This window comes from Dasypus novemcinctus, chromosome X, assembly GCF_030445035.2.
Source record: "Dasypus novemcinctus isolate mDasNov1 chromosome X, mDasNov1.1.hap2, whole genome shotgun sequence".
Lineage (NCBI taxonomy): Eukaryota > Metazoa > Chordata > Mammalia > Cingulata > Dasypodidae > Dasypus > Dasypus novemcinctus.
In genome coordinates, this window is record NC_080704.1 from 63,007,493 (window position 1) to 63,021,881 (window position 14,389).

At 38.8% G+C, this 14,389-nt stretch overlaps 1 protein-coding gene across 9 annotated transcripts in view; it reads right to left on the reverse strand.

Moving 5' to 3' along the window:
* Positions 1-14,389, reverse strand: part of WNK3 (WNK lysine deficient protein kinase 3) — a 230,693-nt gene that overhangs the window by 56,893 nt on the left and 159,411 nt on the right. For 3 of the 9 annotated variants that reach the window (XM_058291565.1, XM_058291564.2, XM_058291569.1), the window contains 4 exons: positions 4,929-5,019; positions 4,266-4,396; positions 3,100-3,539; positions 248-459 (listed from right to left, as the gene is read on the reverse strand). In XM_058291565.1, the coding sequence (XP_058147548.1) occupies positions 248-459; positions 3,100-3,539; positions 4,266-4,396; positions 4,929-5,019 (874 nt within the window). Of the gene's footprint in view, positions 1-247; positions 460-3,099; positions 3,726-4,265; positions 4,397-4,787; positions 5,020-14,389 lie in introns of all 9 variants that reach the window. The other 6 variants (XM_058291562.1, XM_058291568.1, XM_058291561.1 and 3 more) reach the window with 3 other exon arrangements.

Below are 14,389 nucleotides of genomic sequence, written 5' to 3' on the forward strand. Positions count from 1 at the left end.
TTGGTAATAGGTTCCCAACTATCTATTACCCAAATGAAAACATAAAACATACTCATATGCTCCCCCAAATCTATAATTACTTCATAAAAAAAATTGAACAACAAAAAAGTAGAAAAGAATCTCAGAACAACCTGCACTTCTTTAAATTATTTTAGCCTAATAAAAAACAAATCAGATGACCATAATTTTTATAATTTGGCTGATCTTTGACCAGGCCTTCTAAAAATCACTTTTATGACTGATTTACCTGTAGCAACTAAGCCATTATCCCCATGAGTCAAGGACTGGGGACGGCTGCGAAGTTTGCTTTTGAAAGATCTTGGTCTACGTGGTGATGTAGGTGGCAGAGGAATCTCCGATGACTGGGTTTTTCTGTCTTTAATTAACCGAAGGCGTTCATAGAGCTCCTGCAGCTCCTTGTTCTGCTGGGTTTGAAGATTTACCACCTCCTGAATGTGTCTGAGTGAAAACCACGCAGAAAGCATTTTACTGGCACTGGCACCATATAGATGAGCCAAGAAATTCTATACAAGTACATGTAAAGATTAACAAGGAATTTAGATTAAGAATGTAGAAACACAGGAGAATATTTTCACAATTTTAGGATGGAAATGCTTTCTGAAGCCTAACATTAATCAGGCATAAAGAAAAATGTGAGCAAATTTAACAAGAACAAATTTCTATAACTTCAGTACAATGAAAGACAATAAAGTAAAATTTAAAGTCAAATATTATTAATGATATTAACCCTTTATTATATGTTGCAAATATAAACAGGAATGTAATAAAGGGTTAATGATCAGAATATAAAAAAGTTCCTTAAAAACAATAAGAAAAAAACATTTTAAAAAGGGCAAAGAATATGAAAAGGTAATTCCAAAGAAGAGGAAATACAAATAGCTAATAAATGAGATGGTGCACAATTTTACTGATAATCAGAAGCCAGTTGAAAATAAATCTTTTTTAAAATGTATCTGATTGGAAATAAAAGGATTGATATATCCACTAGTATTGTTCAAGTGTGGAAAAAGAGGCACATATATTTTTGTTTGGAGTATAAAATGGTATTAAGTTACAAGGGAAAACAATTTTAGCAGTACCTATTAATTTGAAATGTGCACATATTTTAACCCAGCAATCCCAATTAGGCATCTATCCTACAAAAATTCTCACATAAGTAGATAACCATTTTCACTTCATCAGTGTCTACATAAGCAAAACATGGGAAACAACTGAATTGTCCATTAAGGAGGGATTAAATAAATGTGTGAACACCCAGACATTGGCATGCAGCAATTTTTTTTAAAAAAAGGTAGATTCATTTGTGCAGACATGAACATATACTGGTTGACGTTAAGTAAAAAAAAAGTAGATTAACATGTGTATTATGATCGCACTTTCGTAAACACAAAAATTATATATTTGTAAATGCAGAGAAAAATGACTAACAAGATATAGACCAAACAATTCACAGCAGTTGCCTCTGAGAAGTGTGATTGGGCATGAGAAATGGGAGGCTTTTTGTTAGTTATTTTACTGTATTATTGGAATCTTTTCCTATGAATCACATTTGTAATAACAATTTTAGAAATACTGATGTTTATGCAAAAAACTGTAGTTAATTCAAATTAATTTAGGTCTAAAAATTCAGGTCCCCATTGTGGGAAATATTTCCCATGGAAATATCATTCTTGAAGTTTTAAAAAACTGTGAGGATACCATAATGAAAAAGAACACTGAAGACAACAAAATAAATTATTTTTTAAAGATTCCTCCCAGGTATTGGGTTCTATGAGGTTTATGAGAATCCATGTCTCATATGCAAAATAAAATACTCATAATCATTTCAGTCATCTATAAAGCCATCAATCTCTGAAAGAAGCATTTAAAACAGTGATGGATTATCAATACCACAAATATTAAACCACTTTAATAAGAACTATTTTTATCATAAAAGTATCAATGTACATGTATTACAGTGTTTAACATACAATTAAACCGAGCCTATAACTTAAGTTTTTATCTTTTTAAAGTAGAACATCAACTGTCCAGTGAGGAATATATAAAGCATACACGCACAGTTTTTTCCTAGGCTCAAATTAAAAGGGCTACACATAATGTCTTTTTAAAAATATGATCCTTTATTTCAAAGTGGAATACATTTACAACTTTCTGAAAAAACTGAAACAAGTTAGAGATAAAATGGTATTATATTTATCTCTCTCTGGAATAACAGTTTTTTTTTCTTCCCTGGGCAAGGCCTTAAAAACTCTGGAAAATCTCCAAGGATTTTAACCAGTTTGAGTCTGAAGCACTCAAACTAAGCATTCAATTGGAACATTATCCAAACATGTAGGAATCTAGCCCCCTACCTACAAATATTTTTATTTCCTCCCTGATTCTGCCTGCTTTCCAAGTTGTTCAAAACCCAGAACAGGGTAAAAATTCTTTAAAGCATAAGATACACTCAAAAAATGCTAAAGTTGGTTTCAATTTTTCCAAGTAATTGCATGGGGTTATTGACAGGAAACTTATAAATAATTTATATGGGGTTAGCCATATAATAGAATACCTCAGAGCTATAAAGAAATAATGATGTAGATGTAGGGAAAAGATGAAAAAAATAAGATACAAAAATTGTAAATATACTACAATTTGTCAGGGGAAAGAATAAAATGCATATGCATTTGCTTGCAGCTATACAGACTAACTGGACATACAATAAACAAGTAATATTTGTTGCCTTTAAGGAAAAAAACTTAGTGGCTGAGGTAAAGGAGTAGAAAGAAACTACTGGTTATCATTTCCTATCTTTTGAATTTTGAACCACATGAATAAAATGAGAAAGAATTAAAGAATTCAGTAACTTAATACTAATTTCTTAAGAATATGACCTAGTTTATAAGACAAAATATAAAACAGTATTCCTATTGGACAAAACATATTACTACAGTATCACTAGTGAAGGTTAATGACCTCAGACACCAAAGTTTCAGTTATTAATATGTCACCAATATTAAATATTTTAGCTGCCAATCAAATATTAAGTTCTGTAAAACCCAGGGCAATCATACTTGTAAGAAAAGAGAAAGTCCTTACTTTTCTCGTAATCTTTGAAGCTCCACCTTCAAGTCCTCATCCTCTATTTCTGACTCATCATCACTGCTCATTGGGGAAGAAGGTGAATAGAAGAATGAGCTCTGTGTTTGAATACAAGCTTGTTCTTCATGGAGTGGTAAGCACTGACCACTGTTTGGACCAGTCTTTGCTACTGACTTCCCATTGCCAGCAAGAAAAGATGAAAATTCACTATCAGAGTTAGGCTGCATCCCAACAGTCAATATCTCTTTCTTTTTAAGCAACAGCTCAGATCCAGACTGCATGCTACTACTTCCCATGGCTGACGTTTCTTCCAATTCTTTTTCTGGGGTCATCAAAGATACATCAGCCTCACAAGCTGTGCTGGAAGATAAGAACTTGTCATCTTGTTTGGGAATTCCTTCATCTTCTTTAAAGTTCTTGGGTAAAGATCGTAACTTCTGAGAAGAAAATGAAGTCTGTAGTTTGCACATGGCAGGCTCCATTTCTACCAACTGAGACTTTGCTGTTTCAGTAAAGACTACAACTTCTTCCCTAGAATGGCTTGTCCTCTGACTGGAAACTGGTATGTGTTCTATTCCAAAAGATGTTACTTTAACTGATTGCTGCTGAGGAACTGTAATCACCTAAGATATAAAAAGGCAAAAGTGGCTGCCTTTTCCTAACCAAAGAGCAAACTTCATGAAGAAATTCAGTATCAACATACTTTATGGCACAAACACGTGAATGGTCTGCTGTGATATAAATTAATAATACTAACATTTAAAAATCCCATCTCTACTCCCTATCTTCAAAGTCTTTCAATTCAGGCCCCTTCGGTAAAAAGAGGTTAGTTTCATATTGCTTGAATAAAATTCCACAATTTAAAAATTCCAGTTACTGAGATTCTGAAGGACATGAAATGAAATTTATGAAAAAGATGATCCAATCACACTCCCCCAAAATGATGACCCATTTCTGTGCTCTCCTCCAGCTACTAAAATTTCTATTTCTTTAGACTCATCTTTACTGGAAGCCTTCAAACGGTGAGGAGATAGGTGCAAGGGAACAAACTAAATATGACAGTGATCTACCTTCAAAATAAGTATTATCTACAGACCAAGGTCTTCAGCGCTACTACCGTTTACAATTTCTTTATAGATCAAGATTCAACCAAAGACACAAACCTGGAACCGACCACGCTGAAATGATCCACTCATCGCTTTACATCTACTCAAAGCCCTAGTATCAGCTGTAGACTCTTGCATCAGAGGAATGGGATCAGAAGCCACTGCTGATCTCATATCTTCTGTTTCCACTGTAAGTTTTGCAAAATTATAAGCAAAAAGAAGAAGATTGTTAAGATTAAATTTGCTTTTATTAACAAAAATGAAGAAAAGTAGAAAAAGCTTAACTCCTAGTAGGCAATTAAAAGGTGTTAATGTAATAAGTAACATTGCATAAATCCCTGACTCTAAATCAGACAATGAAAGATTTATCCCAAGATTTAGTATCTACATGAAATGAGTAACTGGAAAACCAAATTAGTTACAAGAGGAAAAATAAAATGGCAATGGCATTAATGAAATGTATAACATACATGGGCTACATGGAAAAAGTGGCAAGATTTGTGTATGAACAAAAATAAATACATAAGTAAATGAAAAGTGATGTTACCTAGTCTATGTCCCTGACTGTAAGCACACTACCTTGACGGACTTTTGATCTCTTGAAAAAGCTGGTTGACTGCCGTAGCCTGTATGCCCAGCTTTTTAATTTGCGAGTCCAGGATTTCTTGCTAATAGGATTTTTGAGACTAGGACAAGTAAAGCTTAGGCCAAAATATCCACCTCCTGTCTGCAGATGAATGGCTCCACCACTTGACACAGCAGCAGGACAGGCCTCTGGATCCCCTGGAAGTGAAGCATCTGGGGACATCTCCTAATGGAGAAAAAAGGAGAAAAATGAAAATAGTAGTAATTTAGATAAGGTAGAATAGTTGTTTATACTTGCAGTCTGTTGTACAGACCGTTTGGTAATCAAAAATAGGATGCTATGTATAGTTGCATTAATAGTACCATATCAGGGCGGCGGACTTGGCCCAGTGGTTAGGGCGTCCGTCTACCACATGGGAGGTCCATGGTTCCAACCCCAGGCCTCCATGACCCGTGTGCAGCTGGCCCATGCACAATGCAAGGACTGCCGTGTGCCACGCAGGGGTGTCCCCCACGTAGGGGAGCCCCATGCACAAGGAGTGTGCCCTGTAAGGAGATCCGCCCAGCGCGAAAGAAAGTGCAGCCTGCCCAGGAATGGTGCTGCCGCACACACACGGAGAGCTGACACAACAAGATGACACAACAACAACAAAAAAGAAACAAAGATTCCCGTGCTGCTGACAACAGAAGCAGACGAAGATGCAGCAAATAGACACAGAGAACAGACAACTGGGGTGGGGGAGGGGAGGGGAGATAAATAAATAAATAAATCTTTTAAAAAAATAGTACCATATCAGACCAAACCTAAAGTACTCTATTGAAATTAAGCTTTCCCCTTTGTATGAAAATATTATTTAGACTTCAGATAAGAAAACAACAGAAAGTTCATCTTTTACCTCTGAATACTTTCCACCATTATATCAACATTGAAAATCAAAAATTAAAATAAAATTATTTCTTTTCTATGCACAAATTTACTAAAAAGAGTGCTGAAACCCCATGTCATTAAATTTTTCATTTAGGCTCATATTATTTATGAAAGTTAAAGATTCCTGACATACATGATCACCTAGAAAAACAAAATCTAGGCACTTAGAAATAGAGAAATATTGCCAATTCAAATTTCTTACTTTATGAAAGTGCACAGAAACTTCACAGTGGACCTCAAAATTATTTCAAAATTTCAACTTCATGCTCCAAAAATTGTCACTGTCATGCTACTGCTGGCTATAAAATCAGTCTTCCCTTTTCTTGTTTACCCCTAACCCCCACAAAGAAAAAAAAGTTAATTGTTTCCAAAATAGTGCTTTAAAAATGAATTCTCAATAATAATTAATAAAAATTACTTTGGATGGATCATACACTTTGGATGGATTGTATGCTTTATTATGTGTTGATAAAATTGATAAAAATTAATAACTACAAATATATTGGGAATATTTTGGGTCACTGCTAACTAAGAAGATTAAAGAAGTATTTAAAAGCACAAAGACTGGGATTTAACCTTTATTTGAAACAGGATAGCCTAAAAGTCATAAGTAAACATTGTTAAGACTTAGGGGGAGATCAAAAGTTATTGGAGGTAAAACTCTTAGCAATCAGTTTTTATTTTCCAAATTCCTGTTTTGTACTAATAATAAAACCACTCTCATAAGGAAGAAATAAACTCAAAAATATTATAATGAGAAAGTTTTGCATTGGTCCCACTAAAACTACAGAGAAGATTTTTTAATAAGTAATGTCTAGATCAATATGGCATATTAAATACATGTTCTAGCTTCCCTTAACAATCTAAATCCACACACTCAACAGGAAATATTTATATGGACACATGCATGTATGGCTGAAGACTGAAAGAAAGCCCAACTGTGACAGTCTGAAGCTGGGTGGATGTTAAAATATCCTGTTCTTTTTTTTTTTTTTTTAAAGATTTATTTATTTATTTAATTCCCCCCCCTCCCCCGGTTGTCTGTTCTCTGTGTCTATTTGCTGCGTCTAGTTTCTTTGTCCGCTTCTGTTGTTGTCAGCTGCATGGGAAGTGTGGGCGGCGCCATTCCTGGGCAGGCTGCACTCTCTTTCCCGCTGGGCAGCTCTCCTTACGGGGCGCACTCCTTTTGCGTGGGGCTCTCCTATGTGGGGGACACCCCTGCGTTGCAGGGCACTCCTTGCGCGCATCAGCACTGCATATGGGCCAGCTCCACATGGGTCAAGGAGGCCCGGGGTTTGAACCGCGGACCTCCCATGTGGTAGACGGACACCCTAACCACTGGGCCAAGTCCGTTTCCCAAAATATCCTGTTCTTAAAACTAACTCATTCCTGTGCATGAAAACCTAGAGTAGATGGGAGCTTTTGATTAGATTCAGTTAAGGGACTTTCCTTTTGAGTAAATCACTTCAGTAGGGCATGACCCAGGGTGGGTCTTAATCCTCTTACTGAAGTCCTCTATAAACAGGAATAAAAAGCTGGAGAGGGGAGCCATTGTGGCTCAACTGATAGAACGTCCACCTACCATATGGAGGGTCCAGAGTTCAATACCCAGGAGGGCCTCCTGACCCGTGCGGTGAGCTGGCCCACACACAGTGCTGCCGCGCACAAGGAGTGCCATGCCATGCAAGGGTGTCCCCCACATAGGGGTGCCCCACGTGCAAGGAGTGTGCCCCACAAGGAGAGCCACCCCATGCAGAAAAAAAAGCGCAGCCCCACCCAGGAGTGGTGCCGCACATGTGGAGAGCTGACACAGCAAGATGACGCAACAAAAAAAGCGACAGTTTCCCTCTGCTGCATGACAAAATGCAGGCAGACGCAGAAGAACACACCACAAATAGACAGAGAGCAGACAATGGGGGGGGGAAGGGGAGAGAAATAAATGAAATCTTAAAAAAAAAAAAGCTGTAGATACACAGGATCTCATAGACTGCCAAAGTAGATACTATCCCAAATAGTGGGGCTCCTGAGGGCTCTGGAGACACCCAGGTCCTATAGTCATGGCAGATAGCTCTGGAGTTTGGTACCTCACCAGTGGGCTCTACTCTGGAGTTTGTGCTCCCAAGTGTGAACAGCTGGACTCAAGTGTGACTTCTCTACACATGCCTCTTCCGTCCCTTCTATTTGAACCTATAGTTGGTGCTGGAGTTGGGAGGTGTACGTCCAAGAGTCTTGAATATTTGGGGTATCCATGTGCCAGCTGGGCCCCGATCCTCAGCAGAGTTGCAACACCTACTCTCCAGTTCATTGGACTCACCCAGGACAACTAACAAGAAGGTGAGGAGGGACAACCACCACACCAAGGAACTGAGAGAGTCTACAACTGCAAGCAAGACAGTCCCATCCATCAATCTTATGGGATCAAGGGCCCCACTTGATTAAAGGTGGAGTGGGCATCACCATCCCAAAATTTTCAGGATTAGAGAATAAAATATGGACTAGAGTGGACTTACTGGTATTATACTACAGACTTATTGGTATTCTAGCAATGGAAGAAATTATATGGCCACTGGAGGTACTGAAGACCGGGAGAGGGGAAAAAGTAGTGTCATATAGGGGCATTTTCAGGACTTGGAATTGTCCTGAATGACATTGCAATGACAGATACAGGCCATTATAGATCCTCCCATAACCTACAGAGTTGAGAGGGAGAGAGTATAAACTACAATGTAAACTATAATCCATGTTTAGTGGCAAAGCTCCAAATGTGTTCATCAACTGCAATGAATGTACCACACTAATGAAAGAAGTTTTTAATGTGGGGAAGGGTGGGAGGTGTGGGGATTGGGGCATATAAGAATTCCTTATATGTTTTAGTGTGTAACATTTTGTGTAATCTTTTTTTAAAAGTATCTTTTAATAAAATAAATATATATTTTTTTAAAAGCTGCAGATACAGAAAGAAGGCTACAGAGACAGAGAAAAGCCTACAGAAATCTGGGTAAGAGAAAAGGCACAGACAGAGCAGTTCAAAGCTGAAAGCAATAAAGCCCAGAGGAGAGGGGAGAGATGAGTGAACCCTTTCATGTGCCTGATCTCCCACAATTGCATCTCAAGGAGAAAGTGAGCCTGGCAAAGAGGGAGACCGGCAGACACTGCCATTATGCACTGCCATGTGTCTGATATCCCATAGCTGCAGCTTGGTGAGAAATCACATCTGATAATGCCTTGATTTGGACACTTTCACAGCCTCAAAACTATAATCTTTTAGCCTAATAAATTCCCATTGTAAAAGCCAACTCATTTCTGGTATAGTTTATTAGCAATATTTAGCAAATTAAAACATTAAGACATGTAGGGACTATTTCAAAATGCTCCAAACTGAGGTTACAGATATGGGCAGCAGGAGAGAGCCCTGGCCAACCAAAGGGATGAGAGGCCAGCTAGAATGCTTACAACACTATATATGATTTGTCTCCAAAATATCTCTTCAATCTTATCTCATAATATCCTCCCTGTTTACTCACTGGTCTTCTTTTGGTTCCTTGAACACACCAAGTTTATTCCACCTATGGCCTTGCACTTGATATAACATCTGCCTGGAATGCTCTTCAAACTGCTTTTTGAATGGCTACTCAGATCTCCTTCTATGAATATCACCACCACATAAATGTCTTTCTTCCATAGGACTTTATTTTAGTGCTATGCATACCAAAACTGTTGATTTGTTCAGAATCTACCTTCCCCCACTAGAATGTGAGAGACACAACGAGGATTTTTCATATATTCACTACTCAGTAGATACTTGAGGTACCAAAGAAGGAATAGCCATGTAGTTCTAACTCTTTCCTTCCCACATCCACCACAAGCAGAAGACAGCAGAGGTATCTGCCCCAGATAAGAAAATGGTTGTGGCTAGGAGAAATGTCAGTGACACAGGGACAAGACCACATTCTCCTATCTTTAAACATTAGCTACTGGGCCACCCTTTAGGCAGATGAGAGACAAGTTGCAATATATTGTGATAGGAGGCATGTCCCACACCTTTCCCACAATTACTGGAGGGAGGCTACAGTAAAAATATTTAATATTCACAGACAGGCAAGGAAGGAATCCCAAGGGTATGAGCACACAACTAAGAATCACCAAACACTTATGGAAAAGTCAACATTGTAAGAAAACACTAAACTGAAAATGGAAGAAGCAGCAAAGAAACAATATTAATAACATCAAGTATGACTTTAATATGTTCAGACAGATGTGAAAATATACAATACCCGTAAGAAAAAGAATGAACTAGAATTACTAGAAATTAAAACTATGACTCTTGACATAAAAAAAAACAACAGCTAAATAGATTAGACATAGCTTAAAAACTGAAAATTCTCCCAGTACAAAAGGGAAACCTTTAGGTTGTAAATATATTACTAGAATAAAAAAATTTTAAAAAACAGAGGATGGTATATCACAGTGAACCATATGATAGGTAAACTATGAACTACAGTTAGTAGGGAAATTATGCTAATATCCTTTCATCAATTGTAAAAAAACTACCACACTAATGCAAGGGAAACAGGAAAAGAAGAGGTAAACAATCTACATGCAGTGATGACATGATCTTATACATAGAAAACCCTTCAGATCCACAAAAACCTATTAGAGCTCAAAACAAATTTAGCAAAGTTGAAGGATACAAGATCAACACACAAAATTCATTTGATTTTCTATATACTAGCAATAAAAAATCCTAAAAGGAAATTAAGAAAACAATTTTATTTAAAATAGCATCAAAGAGGGAAGTGGATGTGGCTCAACTGATAGAGCATCTGCCTACCATAGAGGAGGTCCCAGGTTTGGTACTGTAGCAGTTTGATATTATTGATACATTCCAAAAAGAAATACTGAATTATGTTTGTAAACTGATCTTTTCCTCTGGTCATATTAGATTACACTGGATTCATAGGTTTACTTGATTAGGTATTTATGTAAACCATTTGTGCAAGTAGGGAACCCACCCTTTGGTGGGTGGGGACTCAAAGATAAAAGGCATGGCACAGGACAGAGTTAGGAGTTCTTAATGTTGGAGTTTGATGCTGAAGTCTTAAGGTGGAGCCCTGGGAAGAGAGACAGAGCCATCTGCCTGATAGTCTACAGCTGACCTTGTAGAGAAAGGCAAAGCCTAGAGAGCCTCACAGTCTACAACTGACCTTGTGGAGAAAACAGGTGCTGACCCCAGAGTTCCTCAGGATCCTGAACCCTTGTAGATGTCAGCAGCCATCTTGCTCCAACACGTGAAAATAGACTTTGGTGAGAGAAGTAACTTATAGGCCTCGTATCTGTAAGCTCCTACCCCAAATAAATACCCTTTATAAAAACCAACCAATTTCTGGTATTTTGCATCAGCATCCCGTTGGCTGACTAATACAGGTACCCAGGGCCTCCTGGCCCGTGTGGTGAGCTGGCCCACACACAGTGCTGCCGTGCATAAGAGCCATGCCATGCAGGGGTGCTCCCCACGTAGGGGTGCCCCATGCACAAGGAGTGTGCCCCACAAGGAGAGTCATGTTGCACGAAAAAAGTCAGCCCAACCCATGAGTGGTGCTGCACACATGGAGAGCTGACGCAGTAAGATGATGCACCAAAAAGAGACACAGATTCCCGGTGCCGCCTGACAAGAATGCAATCAGACACAGAAGAACACACAGCGAATGGACACAGAGAGCAGACAACAGGGTTGGGGAGGGGAGAGAAATAAATGAAAATAAATCTTTAAAAAAAATAGCATCAAAGAGGATAGAATAATTAGGAATAAATTTAACCAAGGAGGGGCAAATCTGAAATTGTAAAACATTTCTGAAAGAAATTAAAGAGCACCTAAATAAGTGGAAAGGGAATCCCATGTTTTGAGATGGAAGACTTAATATTATTAAGATGGCAATAGCATGCAAACCAATCTACCGATTGAATGCAAGTCCTATGAAAATCCCAATGCCACCACTTCTTTTGCATAAATGTCAAATCTGATCCAAAAGTATATGGAATTGCAGAGGACCCTGAATAGCTAAAACAATCTTGAAAAAGAAAAACAAAGTTGGAGGATTCACACTTCCAACTTCAAAACTAGTTACATAGCTACAATCATCAAAAGAGTGCATTATTGGCATAAGGATATACATCAATTGAATAGAATCGAGAGTCCAGAAATAAACCATACATCAAGGGTCAGTTGATTTCCAACAAGAATGCCAAGACCATTCAATAGGGAAACAATAGTCCCTTCAACATGATTTGGCATTTTAGATCCTCATGTTTCCTTTCAGTATCTGATAAATAAAGACCTGTAACACTAAATACCCGCGAGTTATGGTCTATGTAATGAAGTTGTATCAACTGAATGCCCAGCTCACAGTAAGTTATGTTTCTGTCTGCAGTGTGTTTAGCATTCCCTTTTTAAACTTGACTGCATGCTAGAAACTATTTGTATTTTCGAAGTGGCACACTTTGTTCTCTGGAATGCTCTGAAGTTACAACTGGGATCTGTCCCCTCTATTCTAGTGAATGAATTATAAACTGTATATGCCTGTGAAACTTTGGGGTAGTGCCCGTAAGCAGAAAACAACTAGAACCCTTCTGTTCTCAGTTGAGTCGTTACTGCCTGCCACTAAGAAGTGTGCTTGAACTTAATGTGTGCATTGTAAAGAACCTACCTTATCTGGGGTGCAGCCTCAGTCATGCTTTAATAAAATGACAGTTCTCAGCAAGAAAAAGAAAAAGAAAAAGAAAAAAAAAGTCCCTTCAACAAATGATGCTGGACAACTGGATATCCACACAAAAAAGAATGGAGTTGGATCCTTCTTTTCTAAAAAAATTATTTACTTATCCCCCACCCCCCACCCCAGGTGGTTCTCTTATCTGTCTGCTCATTGTTTGCTCACCATCTGCAGGAAGTACTGGGAACTGAACCTGGGACCTCCCACATGAGAGGCAAGTGCCCAATGGCCTGAGCCATATCTGCTCCTCACAGGTTGCTGGCTTGTGGCACCTGTTTGCAGCCAGCAGGGGTGGTGTCTAGCTCATTGCAGCAGGGGCAGCATCTGCTCATCTAGTTTTTTTTAGGAGGCACCAGGTCCTGAACCCAGGACCTCCCATGTGGTAGGCAGGCACCCAACTGGTTGAGCCACATCTGCTTCCCTGAAACTGGACTCTCACTACATACCATACATGAAAATTAACTCAAAATAGATTGAACAGAGCTTCTGGGAAGATGGAGGATTACAGAGTTGCACGACTCATTTCTCTCCCAGAAAAATAGCTAAATGTCAGGCAGAAACTGTCTGGAAACCTGTTCTAGGGCTTAGGTCACCAAGGAAAGGCTGGATACCACCCAGAAGAGAGAGGGGCATAGAAAAAAAGGCTCAACAGGGAAAGTCTGTGGATGAAAGCTGCAGCTGCAGCTGCTGTTGCCCATTCCCCTACCCTCAGAGCAGACAGCACTGAGTTCTCTGGCCCCTGGCCAGTGGCAATGGACAGAGACGGCCACAGGGGTCTACCTCCCCAGGAAAGGGGAGAGAGGGGTACGGCCTATATTAGATTCAGCTTTTGGCCAACAAATTTGGTCTGTTGTGTCCCACAAGTCACAGCCTTCCATGCCAGGTGGGGCTTCACCATTGTTTGCCCTGGGAGCCAGCAGGGGACTAAAGAGATCCTACCTTCTAAAATACCCTGATGTAACAGAATTAATTTCCTCCTTCGGAAAAGGGAGGGGCAGCTGACCAAGGGAGAAAAGCGGCTTCTTAGAAAGTTTGTTACAGTGAGACTTGGCCCTGAGGGAAAATTTAATGATCAGGGTTTGAGCAGCATGCATGCAAGGACATTGTAAACAAAAAAGTTTTTTTCAGACCTTTACAACCTCCCTTCCTAAGGCCCTTGGAAACTAGTCTGTACCCCATTAGTGGTGAATTGAGCAGCTGGACAGGGATAATCCTAAAGACTTAGAAACTGAACCAAGAATCAAAGAACAATGGTAACACAAAGCAACCCACCATTAATCCCTAATAAGAGAAAGAAACTGAGCATCACAGTAAACTTATCAAGATAATCAGATGCCTAAACATCAGGAAAAATTACCAGCCATACTTAAAAAAAGGAGGATATGGCTCAGGCAAAGGAACAAATCAAAACCCCACAGGAGGGAGCAGATATGGCTCAAATGGTTGAGCATCCACCTACCATATGGGAGGTGCTGGGTTCAGTTCCCCATGCCTCTTGAAAAAAAAAACAAAGACAAACAACAAGCAAAATAGAAAAACAAACAAACAAACAAAAAACCCAGCTCAGGGAAGATGATGTGGCTCAGTGGCTGAGCGCCAGCTTCCCACATATGAGGTCCGAGGGTCAATCCCTGGCCCACAGTACCTCCAAAAAAAAAAAAAACCAGATGAGACAATACACAGGATTTGAGACAACTAATCAATGATGTTCATACAAATCTCATAAATAAAATAAAACAAAGGATTAAAAAATAATATGGCTAAAGAGATAAAGAACATTAAGAAAACATTGTGCAACAAATAGAGGAACATTCTTCTGTGAACTAGAACAAATATATGTCACTATCACAAAGTGGTAAGAATATACAGATGCAGGCCAAAATACAATTACCATTAACTTA